This window comes from Seriola lalandi, unplaced genomic scaffold, assembly GCF_002814215.2.
Source record: "Seriola lalandi dorsalis isolate HSWRI2012SDOR001 ecotype SW California unplaced genomic scaffold, Sedor1 jcf7180002055008, whole genome shotgun sequence".
In the NCBI taxonomy this organism is placed as follows: Eukaryota; Metazoa; Chordata; class Actinopteri; order Carangiformes; family Carangidae; genus Seriola; species Seriola lalandi.
Window position 1 is genome coordinate 771,252 of NW_019525551.1, and position 20,637 is coordinate 791,888.

The 20,637-nt window shown below is 43.2% G+C and overlaps 1 protein-coding gene across 8 annotated transcripts in view; it reads left to right on the forward strand.

Moving 5' to 3' along the window:
• The window catches only part of LOC111647725 (uncharacterized), a 105,714-nt gene that overhangs the window by 76,724 nt on the left and 8,353 nt on the right, over positions 1–20,637 (forward strand). For 4 of the 8 annotated variants that reach the window (XM_087171521.1, XM_087171524.1, XM_087171523.1 and 1 more), the window contains 23 exons: positions 1,397–1,568; positions 3,753–3,820; positions 4,337–4,406; positions 4,800–4,974; positions 9,397–9,503; positions 9,627–9,773; positions 9,868–9,977; positions 10,050–10,193; positions 10,508–10,633; positions 10,718–10,835; positions 13,588–13,708; positions 14,102–14,232; positions 14,315–14,391; positions 14,502–14,568; positions 14,675–14,789; positions 15,033–15,115; positions 17,682–17,873; positions 17,966–18,121; positions 18,401–18,471; positions 18,634–18,678; positions 18,820–18,870; positions 19,316–19,510; positions 19,608–19,889. In XM_087171521.1, coding sequence (XP_087027647.1) covers positions 1,397–1,568; positions 3,753–3,820; positions 4,337–4,406; positions 4,800–4,974; positions 9,397–9,503; positions 9,627–9,773; positions 9,868–9,977; positions 10,050–10,193; positions 10,508–10,633; positions 10,718–10,835; positions 13,588–13,708; positions 14,102–14,232; positions 14,315–14,391; positions 14,502–14,568; positions 14,675–14,789; positions 15,033–15,115; positions 17,682–17,873; positions 17,966–18,121; positions 18,401–18,471; positions 18,634–18,678; positions 18,820–18,870; positions 19,316–19,510; positions 19,608–19,889 — 2,823 coding nt within the window. The remainder of the gene's footprint in view (positions 1–1,396; positions 1,569–3,752; positions 3,821–4,336; positions 4,407–4,799; positions 4,975–9,396; positions 9,504–9,626; positions 9,774–9,867; positions 9,978–10,049; positions 10,194–10,507; positions 10,634–10,717; positions 10,836–13,587; positions 13,709–14,101; positions 14,233–14,314; positions 14,392–14,501; positions 14,569–14,674; positions 14,790–15,032; positions 15,116–17,681; positions 17,874–17,965; positions 18,122–18,400; positions 18,472–18,633; positions 18,679–18,819; positions 18,871–19,315; positions 19,511–19,607; positions 19,890–20,637) is intronic. The other 4 variants (XM_087171525.1, XM_087171522.1, XM_087171526.1 and 1 more) reach the window with 4 other exon arrangements.

A 20,637-nucleotide genomic window follows, 5' to 3' on the forward strand; every position in this document is an offset into this window, starting at 1 on the left:
ACAATAATAAAACAAAGATACAAAAAAACAACAGAAAACAATTGGATCATTAAATCCAACATACAGTCTGTGGGTTTGTGCTGAAATGGTGATTTTGTGAGCATGACAAGCACTCACTGCAAAACACTACAGATGGTGAAAGAGGAAGTGTGTGTGTGTGTGTGCGTGTGCGCGCACATGTGCAAGTGCGCAGATGTTTGTTAGCTCACTTCCTGATTTGAAAGCAGACAGATGAGCAGCAGAAGCTTGTACACAATGATGATCAAGAAGACAACAACAAGACAGAGAAAAACATCCAGCGAGACGGGACTCACACTGAGGATTAGAGGTAGATAGACGGATAGACAAAGGGACAGACATAGAGAGCGACAGACAGACAGGAGGACTGTTACAGCCATGCTGAGTAAGAGGTTCAGTCGCTCTGTGAGGTGGAGAGGACAACCTGGATCAGATGAGGTAGGAGGATGATGTGTGTGTGAGGACAAGGGTGATGACAATGTAGTTGATAATGATAAGAATGCCTGTGATGATGGTGAAGGTTTGGGGTTTTAGATTGCAGTGTTTTTAATGAAGCATGCAGAGGTTGTGTGTTTGTTGGTATAAACACATCTTTGAAATGAGACTTTACAGCGTAAAAGACAACAGTCTGCAGTGGTACATTTGAGCTGAGAAGCCAGAGCAGCTGGTTCTGAGCATGTCCATAAAACACATATCACCCGTTTGTGAGTACACACACATAAGGCTGACACACTGAGTTCTAACATTAAAGTGTTTTCATCTTTGTTTCACTGATGGGATTCTTCAGGCTGATCTCAGGACAGCTGACTGGACTGTAGTGATGTGTTAAAGGCCTACATTGTTACACACACCAATGTTATCTTTACTGCTGTTTATACACACCCAACATGATCTGAGAAGAGATCACACAGACAGAGACATAGAGTTTCCCTGTATGTTGATGCTCTGACTGTATCTTAGCAACCAAACATCCCACTCAGGTTTACTGAACAAGCTCCAGTCATTACCGATAGAAACATATACTGTGTGTTTTCTGTTGTGTGTAAAACATCTTTAAATTATGCTGTTTATTTATAATGAAAATACACATATGAGAAATCAATGTGTTCATAGTGACTGATATGTTTAATATGATTCTGAATCTGAGTCTGTTTCTGATTCTGGGTTTGATTCTGAATCTGGGGAGGGGGGTCAACTGACATGTTCATATTCACACACAGAATTGTGTTGTCTTCCTTACTGTTGGTTATGATACTCAGCAGTGTTGCTCTCACCTGTGTGTGTGTTATCATGATGTTTCCTCTGTAGACCACAGTAGATAATGTCTCTGGGAACATTAATTGAAAATGACTCAGCAGGACCTCTTTGATATTCACAGCAGCTTATTTTCCAGGAGAAGGATAGAAGAGGAGAGAAGGAACGAGAGAGTAAAGAAAGAGAAAAGAAGAGTGCAAACAATCATGTCTTCATCCCTGTCAGTCCGTCTCCCTCCACTTCCTGTCAACACTGCACCAGACCTCTGAACAACAAGGATACCCTCTTCTGCAACAGTAAGACTCACTCACACCTCTCTTTTCCCTCCTCCACTTTCTCTGTCCTTCTTTTATTTCTCCTTCCATTCTCTCTTTTCTGAGACCCAAGTTTTCTATTGTCAAAACTTTCCCTTCTCTCCCTCCCTCCTTCCTTCCCCTTTTCTTTCCCTTCTTCCTCTTTTTATTCCTGCTCCTCCACCGCAGCCTCTTTTTCCTCTTGTAGTGTTTAGTATTTTCCTTGCGATGTATCTGTCTCATTGGAGTAAATAATGACACTCAGTGTTTTATTGATGAGATGAGCACATTTATTTATTAAAATAGTAGAAATAAAAGCAGAATCTGCTCAATGAATCCTTCTCCTTCCCTGGCTCCAAGATTGTTATTGATTGTCAGCAGCAACAGTAACTGAAGTCCTCTGTGTGGCAGCATGACCTTCATGTCTTCACCTGTTGATGGTGGATCTCTTCACTGTTTTGAAAAAGACAGAATCACTATAAACTGACTCACTGACTGAGAGTGACTGACTGATGGACTGACTGTCTGTGAGACTGAGTGATGAAGGTACACCATTGGTCAGCCAGCTGATGTGGTTGTCGTTCTTTCATAATGATATGCTACCAGTGTTGAGAACTTTTCGAACCCTTTTAGAGACTTAAAAAGGATCCAACAACAAACCTCGAGTGCAACTGTGAGCGAGAAGTCAGACACACCTCTCTGATGACCACACAGCAGCTGATGTGAACAAGTGCAGAGAGAAACCCAAAACTTAAGGAGGAAATGGAGCATTTGTTGGGGACTATTTCAGTGGCGGATTAATATGGTGGTCTGAGTATTTGTGGCAGGACAGAGTGTGTGGGACTAAATCAGAATAAACTAGTGTGTTGATGGTGATGAGTGAGACTCCCTGAACAGTGAAGCTCTGAGGCTCAGAGGAATCAAGACACATCACCTCAAAATGACTTTTTTTGGCTAGTTACTAAGCTTTGATGACGAGAATAAAAATGTAGACCAGAACAGGAGTAAGTAAAATAGAATGAATAAGTAAAAAGAAGAAAAACAGTAATCATTTTAATCATTGTGTTATACAGTAGGTCTACTAAATAAATTAGTGTTAAGGATCAATAAAGAATCAATTAACAACAATATATTGATATAAAATGGTGAAATAAAACAATTAAAGTCAGTGTGGGAGGGGCGATCAAGTGGCGCAGTGGGTTGAGCAGGCGCCGCATATGCAGTCCTCGCTGCAGTCGGCCCCGGAATTCCGCATCGGACGGCCCTTTACAGCATGTCGTTCCCCCTCTCTCTGCCTCCCCTTTTCCTCTCTCTCTCTACTGTGCTATCCAATAAAGGCATAAAAAGCCCAAAAAATATACTTAAGAAAAAAAAAGTCAGAGTGGGAGGAGACCGACTGCTTAAGTAGCCTATGTGTCGAATTTTAGTGTGGTCACAGAGGGAATCAAAACTATTAAATTTACATAGAATTTTTGTGAAGAGCTTTCTTCTGATGTATTCAAATGTTCTACAGTGTAGCAGGAAATGTTGCCGTGTCTCCACCTGTGTCAGCTCTGTGGGCAGAGCTCTGTGGACAGAGCTCTGTGGGCAGAGCTGACACAGCCTGTCTTTTCTTGGCAGTCAGGTCGGCCTGTGTCAGCCAGTCTCTATTGCCAGGCTGCAATCACTGAGTGTGTACATAGTCAGGGTCTTTCTCAGTGTCTGATTCCTCATCGTCAGATCATTAATAGCAAGATTGAAATTTTTCAATAGAGGTAATATTTAGTCCCAGATATGTGTAGCTGTGTGTGTGTTCTATGTCAGTGGATCCCAGTTTGGGTTTCCCTGAAATCTGGGTCACTTCTGGAAGACTATAATTCCGGTCCTTTCCAGATTAACTGTCACATAAATTTTGCAGATGATCCAGTTGTAACGCCTCCTTAGATGGAACTAGTAATATTAGATCATCTGCAAAAAGCAGTAGTTTAATTTTTGTCAAATAGGCTGAGACCAGGGATATCTGAACGTTCATCAATATAAATGTTAAAAAGGGTGAGTAGAGGTAGTTTAAAACTTTGAGGGTTAGGGAACAGTGTGTTTGTGTGTGTGTGTATGTGCGTGTGTGCACGCATCCGTGTGGGTTCACACTTAAGATGAGCATAGAGTTTGTTTGTTTGTTTGTAATGACGGTTGTTGTGTTGTTTACAGACTGTGGAGTTCACATCCATAAAAGCTGCAGAGAGAGTGTGTCTGTCTGCACAAAGAGCAAAGCAAAGGTAGGTCTGATTACACACCTACATTTACAAGTGATTTAATCACTTGAGTGTGACAGTGGAGTAAAAACTGAATCAAATGTAAGGTGTCAGAGGTCAGACTGTGAGCAGCAGCTCAACAGCCAAAGAGGTTAACTCTGTATCTGTCATAGAGATTCACAAATATCCTGGACATGAGCCTAAACCAAGATATACACCAGCATCTAAAATTCTTTTTTTCCAAGGGGGAAGTTAACTTCAACAGCTGATAACTCTAATACAGCTGTGACCCAGGAAGGGTTATCATACTAAAATATCATCAACAGACATGGATCCTTTCAAAAAATTATAAGTAACCTTTGCCACCTTGACTAGTACTGACAAGTGAAATTTTGACCTCTGGCCCATGGATTAAGTACAGCAGCAGAAGAGTCTGTGTTACTGCTGATCAACATGAGTCCTCAAACCTCGGTCCACATCCTGCTCTGTCAAAGACCAAACGTTTCACCTTCCACATAATGATCCTGTGTTTGTCTCCAGCAGCAGCAGCAGCAGCAGCAGCTGGTGCCAGAAGCTGCTTCTGGGTCAGCTGTTAATATGAGGAGTAAATGTAAGAACACACAAACATAACACACACACACATATTGTTTTCATTAAAAAGATATAATGAAGTGGTAGAGCTCATTCCATTAAGGCTTAGTCCTAACCGCAGCAGCCATGGGTTCGAGTCGACCCACAGGCCCTTTGATGCATGTTTCTCCCTGAATTTCCTGTCCATGTCTCACTGTACTGTCCGGATAAATAAAATGACCAAAAATATAACTTAAAAAATAAATAAATGACGTCACTACAGCCAAATCTGACAGATGATCAGACAGTCATCTCACAATGAATTTGAACAGGAACACCATTACATTAGTCAGTTTGGTTAGAGTGAAGGCACAGTGTCAAACATCTGTATGTCCTAAAAGTTCTAAATGTGCACTTTGATGTTCATGTTCAGCAACATCTTCAACATCATCTGTATCATCCGCATCCTCCTCATCGTCACGGGAATGCTGGTCCACTGTCACCATTCCCGACGACCAACTTTCTGTGATGTTTCCACGGAGACACCCCAGCATCTTCAACCCACACAGTAACCTGGCCAAGAGCATCTCCACCAGCAACATAGCAGGGTGAGGGGAGAGACCACACACACACACACACACACACACACACACACACACACACACACATAAACAGTGCAGTGTTTTGAAGTCCAGGTAACACACCTGTGCTGTGATGTAAGGCTGATTGTCCAGGTGTGTTTGAGCATTATACTGATCCACTACCTCAGGACTTCAGCACAATGGTTAATCATGTTTTAATGCTAACTTGGCTCACATCAATATTTGTTTATCTATATATACAACTCATATTTGATCTTATTTGTGTGTTTGATGAAAGTAACAGCTCTAAACAAGAGGACAGTGAATGACCAAAACCAAATCACAACCATCAACTAAAACTGACCAAAAGGCCAAAGCTCTAAAGTCAGTTTATTCAATGTTATTATGTGGCTGCAATGCAATATCATTGACGGCATATATTTATTCTGCATACTTGTTTTATTCATCTTCCTGAACTGTAATCTCTCTATGAGCTCTAACTTGTAAACAGCTTTCTGTCTGCGTGCGTGCGTGCGTGCGTGCGTGCGTGCGTGCGTAAATATCACAGAGATCAAAGAGTCTCCTAAGGAGCCATGTCAAACTGCAAAGTGGAAGACCTGACACAGAGCTGAGGGAGATTTTAGCCTCTCAAACTGCGAGTTTTGAAAAGAACTAACTCCCATCAGAACCATTAACAAACCGTGATTGGCACAAGATCTTTGTGCACAGATTTTGTGAGCCAGTTACAAAAAAGGGTCAGTTCTGCTTTTCTCTGGAAATCAGCTCCTGAATTTGTATTGCAGTCAGTGGGAACGGTGGAGGGTACTCCCATCATTTTGAGGCTCACTATTTAAATTCTGTTAGACTCTGTGCTTAGGTTTCACACTTCATCACTTTCTACAAAACAGCACGAATTTGTCTACTATCAAGGAAGCCAATATGTGGCCGTAAGGTTGAGTTACACAGAATTTTTTCAGTGTTCTAGAGCTTCTCCCACTCTAGCATGATGTCATCCAATCTAGCTCCGAACAATTTGTGCAAATCACACCCATTATAAAGTCTGAAACCATCTAAAAATGACACAACACATAAACTGGGATTTTATGTAAACCATAATAGTTGTCAAAATACAGATTTAACCAAAAAGAATCTCAAGTATTGTGACCCGTTTAACCTTTCAACCATTTTTCTACATTGAAGTATGACCCAGCAATAGAGCTCCAAAGAGGGTTTGGTCGTTTTGAAGACATATTCCCACTCATTCTCTATGGCAATCATCGCCATTTTTTCTCTAATTGCTTAGAAAAGTCATAGCACACCATCCCCGATCAAGCCGCGTGCATTGACATATATACAGTATATATATACATGTTATCAGGGTTTTTCTCAAAGCTGTGGGACTAGTTATGCACCAAAATTTCAATACAGAAGATGAATAAGACGAACTTTGTGTGTGTGTGTGTGTGTGTGTGTGTGTGGAGATAGAGCAGCCCAACAGAACCTCCAGTAAGTTCTTTTTACCTGGTTGAGACTCAAATTTTTAGGTGAAGTTCATACAGTTAATATATTATATGGTGGTGATGGATTTTGTTTGTCTTTCAATGTATGTGTGCATGGTGTTAGGAACTGAGTGAGCTTAACCTTCAAACAGCCCTTTGAACTTGTCAGGACCAGCCAAAATGACCTCACAATAATGGTTATTAACCAAAATTGGCCCACAATTACAGAAAAACATGTGCACACATGCAAAGAACCACAAATACACCACGTTGATTTACCTTAGAGTTGCTCTCATACCTGAGTTGAGTCTAAGATTGAACTTTTAATACCTACCTTACCTCTTACCTTTTTGAGACTCCCTTTTGAAATTGTCTATGTTTCTGTGTTTGGCAGTATAAATTGCATTAGGTTTTGTACAACAGAGTCAATAATTTCCTCTTACCATGTAGAGACTTTTATTTTGAAGGTTAATCCAAATCAAGGAGATGGTGTTTGTGTGTTTCTGTCAGAGTGTGTGTGTGTGTGTGTGTGTGTGTGTGTGTGTGTGTGTGTGTGTGTGTGTGTGTGTGTAGCAGTAGAGCTAATATTTATCTGAGAATATTTTTACACAATGATTATTGACGTGGTGTCTCATTTCCAGTCAGTTTCTGTTACTGGTAGAGTTTATTGCTGCTCTGTCTGAACACAGTTAATGTTGCTGTATTTTCAAACTTACATTAATTCTGCTCCAGCACTCAATCGCTCTTTCCTTGTAGCAACTTTCACTAACTCAGCAGTTGTTTACATGCTGTTCAGATCTGCTAGTTACTTAAGCTTAGCAGTTAGCACTAGCTTTTCTCGCCCGCTCAGTGTGGTGTTGTTGTAACTTCAGTGTAGAGGATTGTGATGTTTATTACATCTTCAGTGATGTCTGCTGTCTTACTCAAGACATAGCTCCACTCACTAACTGGAGCTAACTGCGAACTCTAAATGCCATTCCTGAAAATATTCCTCAAAAAAGCCAAAAAAAAAGTCAGACAGACTCTTTTTAAATCCCACCATTTCCAACCTTCATTGACTGTGTTTCCATAAAAAAATGTAGTTTTTGTCTTGTATCACCTAGTTTCAGTCTCATTCTGATATCTTTTATGGTTTTTGAGGAAATCTCCCCAAAGTGCAGAGAGGGCTGTCCAAAGTTCCCTTGTGAAACTGAGCTCTGAAGCTGGGGTGTCTCCGTGGAAACATCACAGTAAGCTGGTCGTCAGGAATGGTTACTGTGGACCAGCATTCCTGTGACGATGAGGAGGGTGCGGATGATACAGACGATGCGGAAGATGTAGCTGAACTTTTAGGACATACAACTCCTGTTTTCCCTGTGTAATCCAATTTTCAAACACAAGGTTCATCTTAAAAGCTGTTGTCTGCCTAAGGAGGCAGAGGGGATTGTGTGTGCCCCCCCGGTGGCCATGTCGCTATAGCAACCAGTGTCTCAGCAGGTGCTACTGACAGTTACTGGGCAGAAATGGGCAAAGCTAACTTTGAAATGGCTAATTAGACTGATGAACTCTTAGCCTTTAAACTCAGATGTGAAAGACACACACACACACACACACACACACACAAACACACACACACACACACACACACTTTTTTGATATTCACCTTCAAAATATATTGAAGGTGATAATAGTAATAAGAGACCACCCTTTGCCTTCAAAACAGCATCAGTTTTTCTAGGTACACTTGCACACAGTTTTTGAAAGAACTCAGCTGGTAGGTTGCTCCAAACATCTTAGAGAACTAACCACAGATCTTTTGTGGATGTAGGCTTCCTCAAATCCTTCTGTCTCTTCCTGTAATCCCAGACAGACTCGATGTTGAGATCGGGGCTCTGTGGGGGCCATAACATCACTTCCAGGACTTCTTGTTCTTCTTTACGCTGAAGATAGTTCTTAATAACATTGGCTGTATGTTTGGGGTCGTTGTCCTGCTGCAGAATAAATTTTGGGCCAATCATACGCCTCCCTGATGGTATTGCATGATGGATAAGTATGTGCCTGTATTTCTCAGCATTGAGGACACCATTAATCCTGACCAAATCTCCAACTCCATTTGCAGAAATGCAGCCCCAAACTTGCAAGGAACCTCCACCATGCTTCACTTTTGCCTGCACACACAATCATTATTGTACCGCTCTCCAGCCCTTCGCAGAACAAACTGCCTTCTGCTACAGCAAAATATTTCAAATTTTTACTCATCAGTCCAGAGCACCTGTTGCCATTTTTCTGCACCCCAGTTTCTATGTTTTCGTGCATAGTTGAGTCGCTTGGCCTTGTTTCCATGTCGGAGGGTTAGCCACATGACACAACCTCACCTTGGTAGCAGAGTTTGGCTGTTCCTCACCCAGTTTTAAGCCTCCTACACATCTGTTTCTGTTTCAGTTAATGACTGCGTTTCAACCTACATGTGACATTGATGATCATTAGCACCTGTTTGGTATAATTGGTTGATCATACACCTGACTACAATCCTACAAAATCCCTGACTTTGTGCAAGTGTACCTATAAGAATTGATGCTGGTTTGAAGGCAAAGGGTAGTAACACCAAATATTGATTTGATTTAGATTTTTCTTTTGTTCGCTCACTTTCCATTTTGTAAATTGATAAAAATAAACATTTATATTTTTGAAAGCATTCTTAGTTTACAGCATTTTTTCACACCTGCCTAAAACTTTTGCACAGTACTGTGTGTGTGTACACACACACACACACACGCACTCTAAGTGTATGTTTTAGTCTGTGCATAGTCTGAATGATGCTGTACCATCACCACCATTCTTCTGTTATTTTCATATCCTGGTTTCCTCTTGTGTCCTTTTAGTGTGGAGTAGCTTGTGTTGGTGACATTCTGGTTGTTTGGAGGCTAAATCTGCAGAAACTCATCCATGTTCTTGTTTTTTTTCCTTGTAGATTAGATGATGTTCCACTGAGGGGCCTCAAGTTTCTGTCTCAGTCCACAGACTCTCTTCATCAGGGGAGTAAAGTCAACGCTTCGACCGAGTCTCTCACTGATGAAGGTACCAACACACTCACACTCATTAGTTTGATGAAGCAGATTCCTGAATGTGCTGCTCTAAGTATTTTTTTTTTGTGTGCGTGTGTGTGTGTGTGTGTTTGTGTGTGTGTGTGTGTGTGTGTAGGCACTGAGATGATGGACAGTCAGCTGATGGGAGAATTTGAGTGTGACATTAAAGATCTTGAGGCTGACTCCTGGAGCAGCTCAGTGGATAAGAAGTTCCTGAGAACACTGAAGAAAGATGAAATCAAGAGACAAGATGTCATCTATGGTAAAATATGTACTGACTCATTGTGGGAGGAAGACCAGCAGTAGGTGTGAAAGCTCCCATCATGTCCCTGACCAAGAGTCCTGTCTCTCCTCAGAGTTGTACCAGACTGAGTTCCACCATGTGAGGACACTGAAAATCATGTCTGAAGTGTACTACAAAGGCCTACAGAGGGAGGTCCAGCTGGAGACTGACACTCTGGACAAGGTACGAATCATCTGAAGGACACATTAATAAGAGCAATGATCTTCTTCAAAGTCTCATGATTGTTTCCTGTAGATCTTCCCCGTCTTGGACGACTTGTTGTACACACACACAGACTTCCTCACCCGGCTCCTGGAGATGAAGAGAGCTTCATCAGCTCCAGGACACAACAACAGCAGCTTCCTCATCTGCCGCATTGGGGACGTCCTGGTCCACCAGGTAGATTAACACAGCAGTTGCCCAGGACCATGGTTGAATTCAGACACACTGCTGGAGTCAGGGAGAATATGTTGTCAGGTGGTCTTTAAAATACACACAAAGGACAGGTTCACAGAAGTGAGAGGGTGAAAGTGGTAAAAGGTGGAGCTGTGTCACTGACACTAACTGAGAAGGGGAGGGTTCCTCCTCTGGGGAGCATGACTGTGCTCAGTAAACTTTAAGAACATTTTATCATTGTCATTGAGAGGAGACCTCATGGCTGATAGAGGAACTCTATTCACAGGAGATCTTGAACGTGGTTTCCTTCTCTTCAGTTTTCAGACTGCAGTGCTGAACGTATGAAGAAGGTTTATGGGAAGTTCTGCAGTCGTCACAGTGAAGCTGTTAATCTCTACAAAGACCTGCAGGCCAAAGACAAACGCTTCCAGGCTTTCATCAAGGTCAGCTGTGTGATGTCAGGGGACCTGTTACTGCAGTCTTGTTTTAACCTGATATAACCTGTATGTATCTGTGTGTCTGTGCAGAGGACAATGAGCAGCAGCATTGTGCGGAGGCTCAGTATCCCAGAGTGCATTTTGTTGGTGACTCAGAGGATCACCAAATACCCTGTTCTGATCCAGAGAATCCTGCAGCACACGAAAGGTGAGGTCCAGTGGCCAGATGACAAATTCTATGTTACTATGTATAAAACCAGAAATATTAATTCCTGGTAGGAACGTGTTTGGTTATTGAGTACGATTTATTGTTATTATTATTATTATTATTAACTAAGAAATTATTAATTATTATTATTAAAGTTATTAATAATACGGGTAACCACCTGGAGACCAGGACGACAACCAAACCAGGTTGCAGTCTCACGATTTAAATAGTTAACTTAAAGCAACTGACTTCCTGGAGTCAACTACAAGTGAGTAAACAAGGTAAAGTTCAGCTCTGATTCTCTCACTCAGCCACAGGTCACAATAAGCATGCACAATAATGACTAAAAGACTTCTCTTTAACTACAATAATGTTTATTTGATCTTCCAGTAATCAGCAAAGTTAACCACAGTCCGAATTAACACTATTCTGCCAATCATCCAACTAACCAAGCATACAGAAAACCCAGCAATACAGTAAACGCATTCAGGTGTGTGGCTGACACTAGACCCACAGAGAGCGTGCGTACGGCCGTGAGGCTGTATGCCCGTTGTTCGGTTCGTTACCGACTGAGCGGCTCGCTTTCCACCTTCGGTGGCATACACAACTCTTCTAGAGTTAAACGGCGATTGTAATCACTTTCAAAGTATGATACTAAGGACTCGGCGGTCAGTCTATCACAACACAAAATGATAATAGCTCAACAAGAATTCGCAGCACTAACTCAATAACATCACCTCAATTAAACACACAATCACTGTCCCCGACGCAAACCTCTTACTGGGATCGCTTCCAAGCGATTAGGTGCGTGTGAATGTCCGTAGGTAAAATTCAGCACGGGTGCTCCGGTGCAGTTCTGACGGTGCCGTCCTCGTTCCATGAGGGTCGCTGCATCTGGTTCCTGGATTGGCAGCACAGAAAAACTGCAGAGTCTAAGTGATGGGAGGGTAGCGGCCGTAGGTTTTCCGCGTGTCCGTGTAGAAGTAACTTCTTCCTTCTGCAGGCAAAACAAGAAGGTTGAGCTGCGCCAGCTCGGATCCTTTAAATTTGTGTTCGGCTGAACACAAGGGGAAGTCTAAACTTGTCCAGTGAAGGGACAATCTTCAAACTCCGCGGAGAGGAACAAAGGGAAAAGTAGCGTGCCCGGGGTTGGTTACCTCCTTCAGTATACTAGCTCACAGGGAACGTTGACTAACTCCGGTATGGTTACATTGGAAAGGCGTTGTGCATATGCACAGCGGGCATTTATAGATGCAGGATTCCCTGCATCTCTGCCAATGACGAGGTGAGTTCGAGACTCCCCAGAATTCACTTTAGGTGTGAAACGTGGAGCATGCTTGGAGTTGGAGTCTGTGGGGCGGCCTTTGGCGGTCTTTCCTTTGTTCAAAGGTTGAAGACAAAAGTTTATGCTTGAGGTCAGGCTTCGGGGGTTACGAGTAGGCCCGACCAGGCCTGCTATGTCTGACCACATGTTCACACGCAACCGTACGGTTCTGCTTATAAATCTCACTCATTGAGAAATTGTTCTCATGTGCATGAGCCTCATTTCCACTCCCACAATTAGTTATAAATGAATGAAGACACTCCCTTTATCAATCAGTCTGTATAAAAAAAAAAACACTGGGCTCTGTCTTACACCCAGTGTAAAGCGTGTCTGCACTAGTTTCAGACTAACTTTTTCCTTCCATGCCCATGTTGTTTAAATAGCAAATACACTTGTGCCTATCTGTGCGCCCATGGGCATATTGGTCTTAAAATGAGGTGTGGTCATTAGCATTGTTGGTGCATTGTTATCTTGAGACAGCTGAAAGTGATTGCGTGATTAACCAACAAAAACCTGGCCGAAGTCAGTGATGCAGTATTTCACCGTTATTTTAAGGAGTATTGTCAAGAAAGTAATAGCCTACAATATGTGCCAACATACACAGGCGCACAGAGTGCATCCCCGCTGTCTGTTTCGCACAAGTAGTGTGGTGAAAATGCACTTAGATGTGAGGCTAAGTGAGGTGGAACTTTACAATACAACCTCAGAAGGTCGGAGCCTCTTTGTGACATGTTGTGTGTTGTATAACATGTTGTACAACATCAGGGAGGCTCTGCAGAGGCGCTTCTTTCTTACTACACGGTAAATTATCCAGTGCTGCCTGTTCATCACCTAAATTTGTCCATAGTTTCATAACAACGATTTATTCACACTTCTCATCATACAACTGCAAATATTTCTAACATAGTGATTTGTGCTGTTACTTCATTGTAGGGCTGTGAGCATCACTGGTCAGTCATAGTATATAATCAACTGACCACAAACAGAATCTAACTCTGTGTGAAATTCTGCGCTGTTATAATAGCAATACGCTACTCCCATTCCAAATTCCAATTTGAGATGGCACTGTGATTGGTTTATTGGTGGTTACGCCCAAAACACTCCCATGAATAATTAAGAGATTAAGCACAACCCTTTTGAACCATGTGCCTGGTGTAGAGACTGTTTTTTCCATCATTAAAATAGCGAAAGAGACTAACACGCCAAACACGTGACACGTAAATATTAAAATAGTATGAAACTCTTACAGAATGACTCACAATAAATAGTAAGGACATTGATGCTGAAGGAAACACTGACATACAAACACAATTATTTCTGTTTATGAATTGTAAAATTGTTATTGCTGTGTAAACGGCAACACTGTGGCTCAGGAGGTACGGCAGGAAGCAGGATGCTCATGCTAACTGTGTTCCTCTGCTCTCACAGACTCAGATGGAGACCACAGTGGTGTCTGTGAATCACTGCGCTGTGTGAAGGAGCTGATCGCGGCTGTGGACAGTAAAGTCAACGAGCAGGAGAAGAAACGAAAGCTTAGGGAGGTTCACAGGTACACACACCCCCACAGGGGGTTACCCTCACCCTGTAATCTAGACCAGTGTCAAATCTGGAATCAGATCCTGAATCAGCAGAAAATCTGCAGGACTGAACAGAAGCACTGACTCCAAACTCCAAACTCTAGATTAGCAATAAAAAACACCTGTAACTGTGTAACACAGTGGTTAGATTTAAATTGTAAATGAGAATTATCATTATTCATTAGTAAACATACAATAAGCTGCCTCATACACTATATATATGTATACACATATATATGTATACACATATATGCAGATACAGTATGTAAAGCAGGAGGAGCAGCCGGCTCCTCTCTCAGTCCAGTGTCTTTTACTGGTGCTCCTCTCTGTACCTCAGTGTAACCTGAGTTTTCTGTGGTCTCCAGTCGCACTGACAGTAAGTCCATCATGAGGATGAAGAGCGGTCAGATGTTTGCTAAAGAGGACCTGATTAGGGGGAGGAAGCTGCTGCATGACGGATTGCTGCAGCTGAAGAACTCTGCAGGACGACTCAAAGGTTTTCACTCTGTCCAGTTTGTGTAGATGATGTTATTCTGTGTTCAGGATGTTGTCACCATGTTTGTGTCTCGGTGTTGCAGATGTCCGTGCCCTGCTCCTCTCTGATGTGTTGGTCTTTCTTCAGGAAAAGGACCAGAAATATGTATTTGCCTCTTTGGTAAGTAGCTCATCAAAACATCATTTAAAAATACACTGTGATTTAATTACACACCGTGTTCTCAGTGCATATTGTCATGAGCCCTGAGTGACCTGGACCTCTGTCCTCAGGACCAGCGCTCCACAGTCATCTCTCTACAGAATCTGATCGTTAGAGAAGTGGCTAATGAGGAGAGAGGTCAGCTCTCCTTTGTTTGTTTTTTTAACAGCACACAATGTCTGAAGTTTCACACAGTATGATACACACACACTGATTGTGACTGACTTGGGCTCTGTCTCTGCAGGTCTCTTCCTGATCACAGCTGGGACAGAGAGACCAGAGATGGTGGAGGTGTTGGCCAGCAGCAAGGAGGAGCGCAACACATGGAGGGCCATCATACAGGACACCATGCACTTCATGTGAGCGCGCGCACACACACACAGACATTCAGATACTGTAAAGTTTCCGCTGCCACAGATCTGATCAATGAGCTAAAACTACAAACAAAAAAATGAAAAGTTAATCTCCATAAATCTGGACTGAAACATGTTTTTGAATCAGGTTCTCAACAGCTTTACTGAAGAATCCTCAAGACTTCTGTGACTGTCACAGTTTCTGATTGTCAGAAAGATAAACATCACAGTGTGTTTGTGTGTTGACAGGGAGAAAGACGAGGATGAGGGAGTTCCCAGTGAGACAGAGGAGGACAGGAGGCAGCAAGAGAGCAGAGCAAAGGAGATCAGAGGTGAACACACTGTACTGTGTTGTACTGAGTTGTCTTGTACTGTGTTGTATTGAATCATGAGTTGTATTCACTTGTGTTATGTTGTAATGTTGTATTGAGTTGTGTTGTGTTGTACTGTGTTATACTGTATTCCGGGGCGCTCTACAGCGTGGGACTCATGTAGCCTACCTGTCGGTTGTCTATCGTCTTTTACTGTTCATTACCGTCTTAAACTGTGCGGAAATCTTGAATGTGTGAGAAGTTATATGTCAAGGACGCAGTAGGCTGATAATGGGAATGGTTTGGGAGTTTATTGCACTTTTATGTGTAATTTCTCTGAGTACGAACGCCTTCCAGGACACTGGACATATCCGGAGCCATCATGTCGTTAGTCCCGGGAGAATTTCCCTTAGCCTGGAGCTTCTGCTATCTGTACGATCATCCTCGCATGGCGTGGAGCCAGGAAACATACCACCTGAACTTTGCAGAGTAGACAAGAGAACAAAGCGTCGGAAAAGAGGAAGAAGGGGTGGAATATGCCGTAAGCTCAGAAATATGAACCTCAACGACCACCTCAAGCTTCCTCCACTGCCAACAGTCCTTCTCTCCAACCCGCAGTCAATCCACAACAAGTCAGATGAGCTGGAGGCCTGGGTCAAAATCACACCTTAAGGAAAGGAAACATGCCTCCTACCTTTTACTGAAACATGGCTCAGTGAATCGGATCAGGAGGAGGAACTGTCATTAAGTGGGTTTGGAAGCCCAATTCGACTTAACCAGTCACCAGGGATTACAAACAAGTGACGCGGAGGTGGTGTGTGTGCTTCTACATTAATCTTTGGTACTGTAACATCGTCATAGTACGAGAGAGAATATGCATCCCTGACATTGAACTATTGAACGTCTCTCTCCGCCCTTACTTCCCAAGACTGGAAAACATCCACCATCATACTTATTCCTAAATCTAAAAACACTAAGGGACTAAGTGACTTCAGACCAGTTGCTCTTACATCCCTTGTTATGAAGATTTTTGAAAGGGTCATAAAAGATATGGTGGTCTCCCTTATAGAGGGCAAATTACACCCCTTACAATGATTCATTCTACATTCTAGACAGAGTGTATAAGCACCTGGAGAAACCAATGTCTCACGCAAGGATTTTATTTGCTTCTGGATGTTTTACTGACAGAACCCAGCAGGTTTGGGTGAACGAAAGTATATATCCGGCACAAGGCTTTCAAGCACAGGTTCACCCCAGGGTTGTGGCCCCTCACCTTTGTTCTTTTTAATGTACACAGACAGCTGCAGAACGTCTCAAGAAGGCAGTTACATTGTAGAGTTCTCTGATGACACCGCCCTCCTGTCTCTTCTTCAGGGCCCAGACTCAGACCATGGTCGGGCCTTACCTGCTTTTGTTGAATGGTGTGATGATAACTTCCTGGATCTTAATGTGTTAAAAACCAAGGAGTTAATCATTGATTTTAGGTGAACTAATGACACACCAAAAGTGAGCATTATTCATAATGTTGAAATTGTGGACTCCTATAGGTATCTTGGCACTGTGTTTGAATCACAACTAAAGTTTGATGTAAACAAAGAACTGAATGTCAAGCGGGGTCAACAAAGGATTCACTTAATGTGGAAGCTTAATTCTTTATATGTCTGTGATACAATTTCTTGTAACTTTTATCATTCTTTTATTGAAAGCCTTTTAACCTTTTCTTTTACCTGCTGGTTCAATGGGTCTGTGAAGGACAAGAACAACCTTGTAAAAGTGTGCTCCAAGATTATTGGAGTTCAGCAAAGGGACTTGGGCTCCCATTGGGAGAAACAGGTGGCTGAGAAAGCAAAAAAAAAATGATTAGCCAGCCAGACAACATTCTGTCTTCCGAATTCTCTCTAATACTTTTGGGCCGATGTTATAATGTGCCCATGGTGAGAACTAATCGTTAAAGTCCTTTATTCCTTCTTTTTGTAAAGGAATTTGATTGTGATTTTAGAGTAATTCGTTGGATATGTTGTTCTATTTATTGCTTTATTTACTGCTTTTATTTATTGTTTCACCTATTTTTAACTTTCCCGTGCCTTTAATATGTTTTCCTCTGACATTTTAACTGTATCTGGTTGGTTGGTTTGTTGGTTGGTTGGTTGTCTGTTGCGACCGAATGTATGGACTGCGAAGCTACAAATGAATTGCCCATGGGGCATAAATAAAGTTGTCTGAACTGAACTGTACTGAACTGTATTGTGTTGTGTTGTACTGTATTGTGTTGTACAGTGTTGTATTGAGTTGTATCATATTGTACTGTGTTGTATTCGATTGTATTGTGTTGTGTTGAATTGTGTTATATTTACTGGGCGGCTGTTCTATCAGTGTGTGACTGCATATAAGTGTGATGTATTAATGGGAGTGAATGGGTGAATGTGGCAAGTATTGTTAAGCGCTTTGAGTGGTCAGTACGACTAGAAAAGCGTTATATACTGTATGTGCACGTCCATTTACCATATTGTGTTGTATTGTGTTTTGTTGTGTTGTACTCTGTTGTATTGAGTTGTGTTGTGTCATGAATCCTTATGTTTTATTCCAGAGCTTCTGCGGAGGAAAGATGAGCAGATCATCTGTTTATTGGAGGAGAAAGTTCACATCTTCAGAGAGCTGGGAGACTGCAGTTCCACCACCGAGGACACAAACCCACCAGTCAGGGAACGCATGTTGTTCAGGGCCACACCTGATGATGTCACAAAGGGGGACCCAATCATACAGGATGCCCTGAGGGAAGGTGAGCAGCAAGATTTGTATGGTATTGTGCGTGCGTGCATGTGTCAGAGATGAGATGTTAGACTGTGTGTAACTGTTTCTGTCTGTCTCCAGTGGAGAGTCTGCACACTTTAGTCAGCAGTGGAGTAGGTGGAGCCGGCTGCAGTGCTCCAGCTGGCCTGACAGGGGGCAGTGTGGGACCAGTTTCTCTGCCCCGCAGAGCTGAGACATTCGGAGGCTTCGACAGTCATCAGATGAACAGCAGCAAGAGTAAGAAACACACACTCACTCCTGTAGGTTATTTCACACAGAAGAAGAAGAAGAGCACATTGTGTTCTGGTCAACAGGTACAGCAGGAGTCAAACAGTCTGACAGCAGGTTTATCACACACTGACTCACCTCTTCTCTCCTCTCTCTTCTTTCTCTTCTCTCCTCCTCTCCTCCTCTCCTCTCCTCTCTCTCCTATCTCTCCCTCTCTTCTCTCCTCTTCTCTCTCCTCTCCTCTCCTCTCTCCTCTTCACTCTTCTCTCCTCTCTCCTGTGTCCTCAGATGGAGACAAGGAAGAGGGGGAGGAGTCACTGGACCTCCGCAGGACTGAGTCCGACAGTGTGTTGAAAAAGGTGTGTGTCTCCACAGAGCATTTCTTCCGAGATGTCAGGTGAAGGTCCTGTGTGTCATGTGTATGATATCTGTTCTCTATCTCTGTCTGTGTGTGTGTTTGTGTGTGTGTGTGTGTGTGTGTGTGTGTATTTATGTATGTGTGTCTGTTGACATGCATGCAGGGAGCCACTGCCAGCCTGCAGATGATGCTGAAGAGAAACAATGAAGTAAGTGTGTGAGCTGTATGTTTACTGTTTTTGATGTAAATTACCCAACAGGCATGGTTCTTACAGCTGTTCATTAAAGTTGTGTGAGGAGGTATAGATGATCCATCTGTCTGTGTCTGTGATATGTCTGTGTTTCTCCAGCAGGTCCAGCACAGTGTGATACATCTCCACGACCTGCTGATCTCACTGCAGGTACAGGAACACACCTACAGAACACACCTGCAGGAACTCACAGAAACACACCTACAGAAACACACCTAAAGGAACACACCTAAAGGAACACACCTAAAGGAACACACAGAAACACACCTACAGAAACACACCTACAGAAACACACCTACAGAAACACACCAACAGGAGCACACCTAAAGGAACACACAGAAACACACCTACAGGAACACACCTACAGAAACACACCAACAGGAGCACACCTACAGAAACACACCTATAGGAACACACTTAGAGGAACACACCTATAGGAACACACCTACAGGAACACACAGAAACACACCTACAGGAACACACCTGCAGAGACATACCTGCAGGAACACACAGAAACACACATACAGGAACACACCTGTAGGCGCACGCCTGCAGGAACACCTTTAACCTCTCTTTTCCTCTCCTCTACCTCCAGGCTGTGGTGGTCCAGCAGGACTCCTTTGTGGAGGACAGGAGACAGGCCCTGAATGACCGGCTCACCACCAACTCCTCCAGACACTCATCCTCTTCCTCGCTCTCCTCCTCATCCTCCTCCCGCCCCTCCTCCCTCATCGAGCAGGAGAAACACAGGAGTCTGGAGAGACAGCGACAGGAGGCGGCCAGCCTGCAGGTTCACAGACTGCTTTCATCATCATCATCATCACTCAGTATGTATCCACCTTAAAGTCTGTCAGTCAGTGTCTCATCATCTCTGTCGTTGCTTTCAGAAACAGCAGGCTGCGCACCAGGAGGAGAAGAGGAGGAGAGAGAAGGAGTGGGAGATGAAGGAGAAAGGTCTGGCAGAGCGGGAGGAGAGGCTGAGGGAGGAGGAGGAGGACACCAGAAGGAGGCACCAGGTGCTGCAGGAGGAGAGAGAGACGCTGCAGAGGAAGAGAGAGGAGTACCAGAGAGAGCTGGAGAGGCTGAAGGAGGCTCAGAGGAGGCTGGAGAGGGACACGAAGGCCCTGAGGAGAGACTCTGAGAGACTGGAGGCCATGGAAACAGACCAGGTCAGGGTCCTGGGGACTTTTCCCCTTGCAGAGTCCACATAGACACAGGCTGTGGAAGCTCTGACTATAAACCTAGTGGGAAATGTCAGTGGTGTTTATGTGTATTCTTGGATCGTTGGCTCAGTGAGAGTTGAGGTTCAACCCCTCTCACCCCCTCGTCCCCCCCAGTGTTACTGCTAATTATTGAACCTGTTGCTTCAGGCCCCCTGTCCCCAGAACCGTCAGGTTATGGTGGAAATCACCATGTTTGGTTCAATATCAGGTCTGCCCTCACTGAGACACTTCACTAAGTGTGTGTCCATGTAGAGCAATAGATAGATAGATAGATAGATAGATAGATAATTTATTTAAATTCATGTGTCCATTAGTCATTGTTGATAACAATAATAATAATAATAACAGTTGATAATAAATAAACAATAATAATTAGATTAGTCCACTTCCTTTGGCTGAGGTGTTGTACAGCCTGATGGGAGTGGGAACAAAGGATCTCCTCAACCTCTCTGTTCTGCAGCTGAGATGAGACGTTTGCTGCAGCTGTAGCTGCTTCTCTGTCCTGCCAGAATGTTGTGGAGATGGCCTCCATCTTACATTGCATCTAACATTACATTCCACAACAGTCCTGAGTGAGTCCAGACTCCTGCCAAGCACAGACCCAGCCTTTTTTACCAGCTTGTCCAGTCTCCTTGTGTTCATGTGAGACATGCTGCTGCCCCAGAAGACTGCAGCATAAAAACTTTTTTATGCT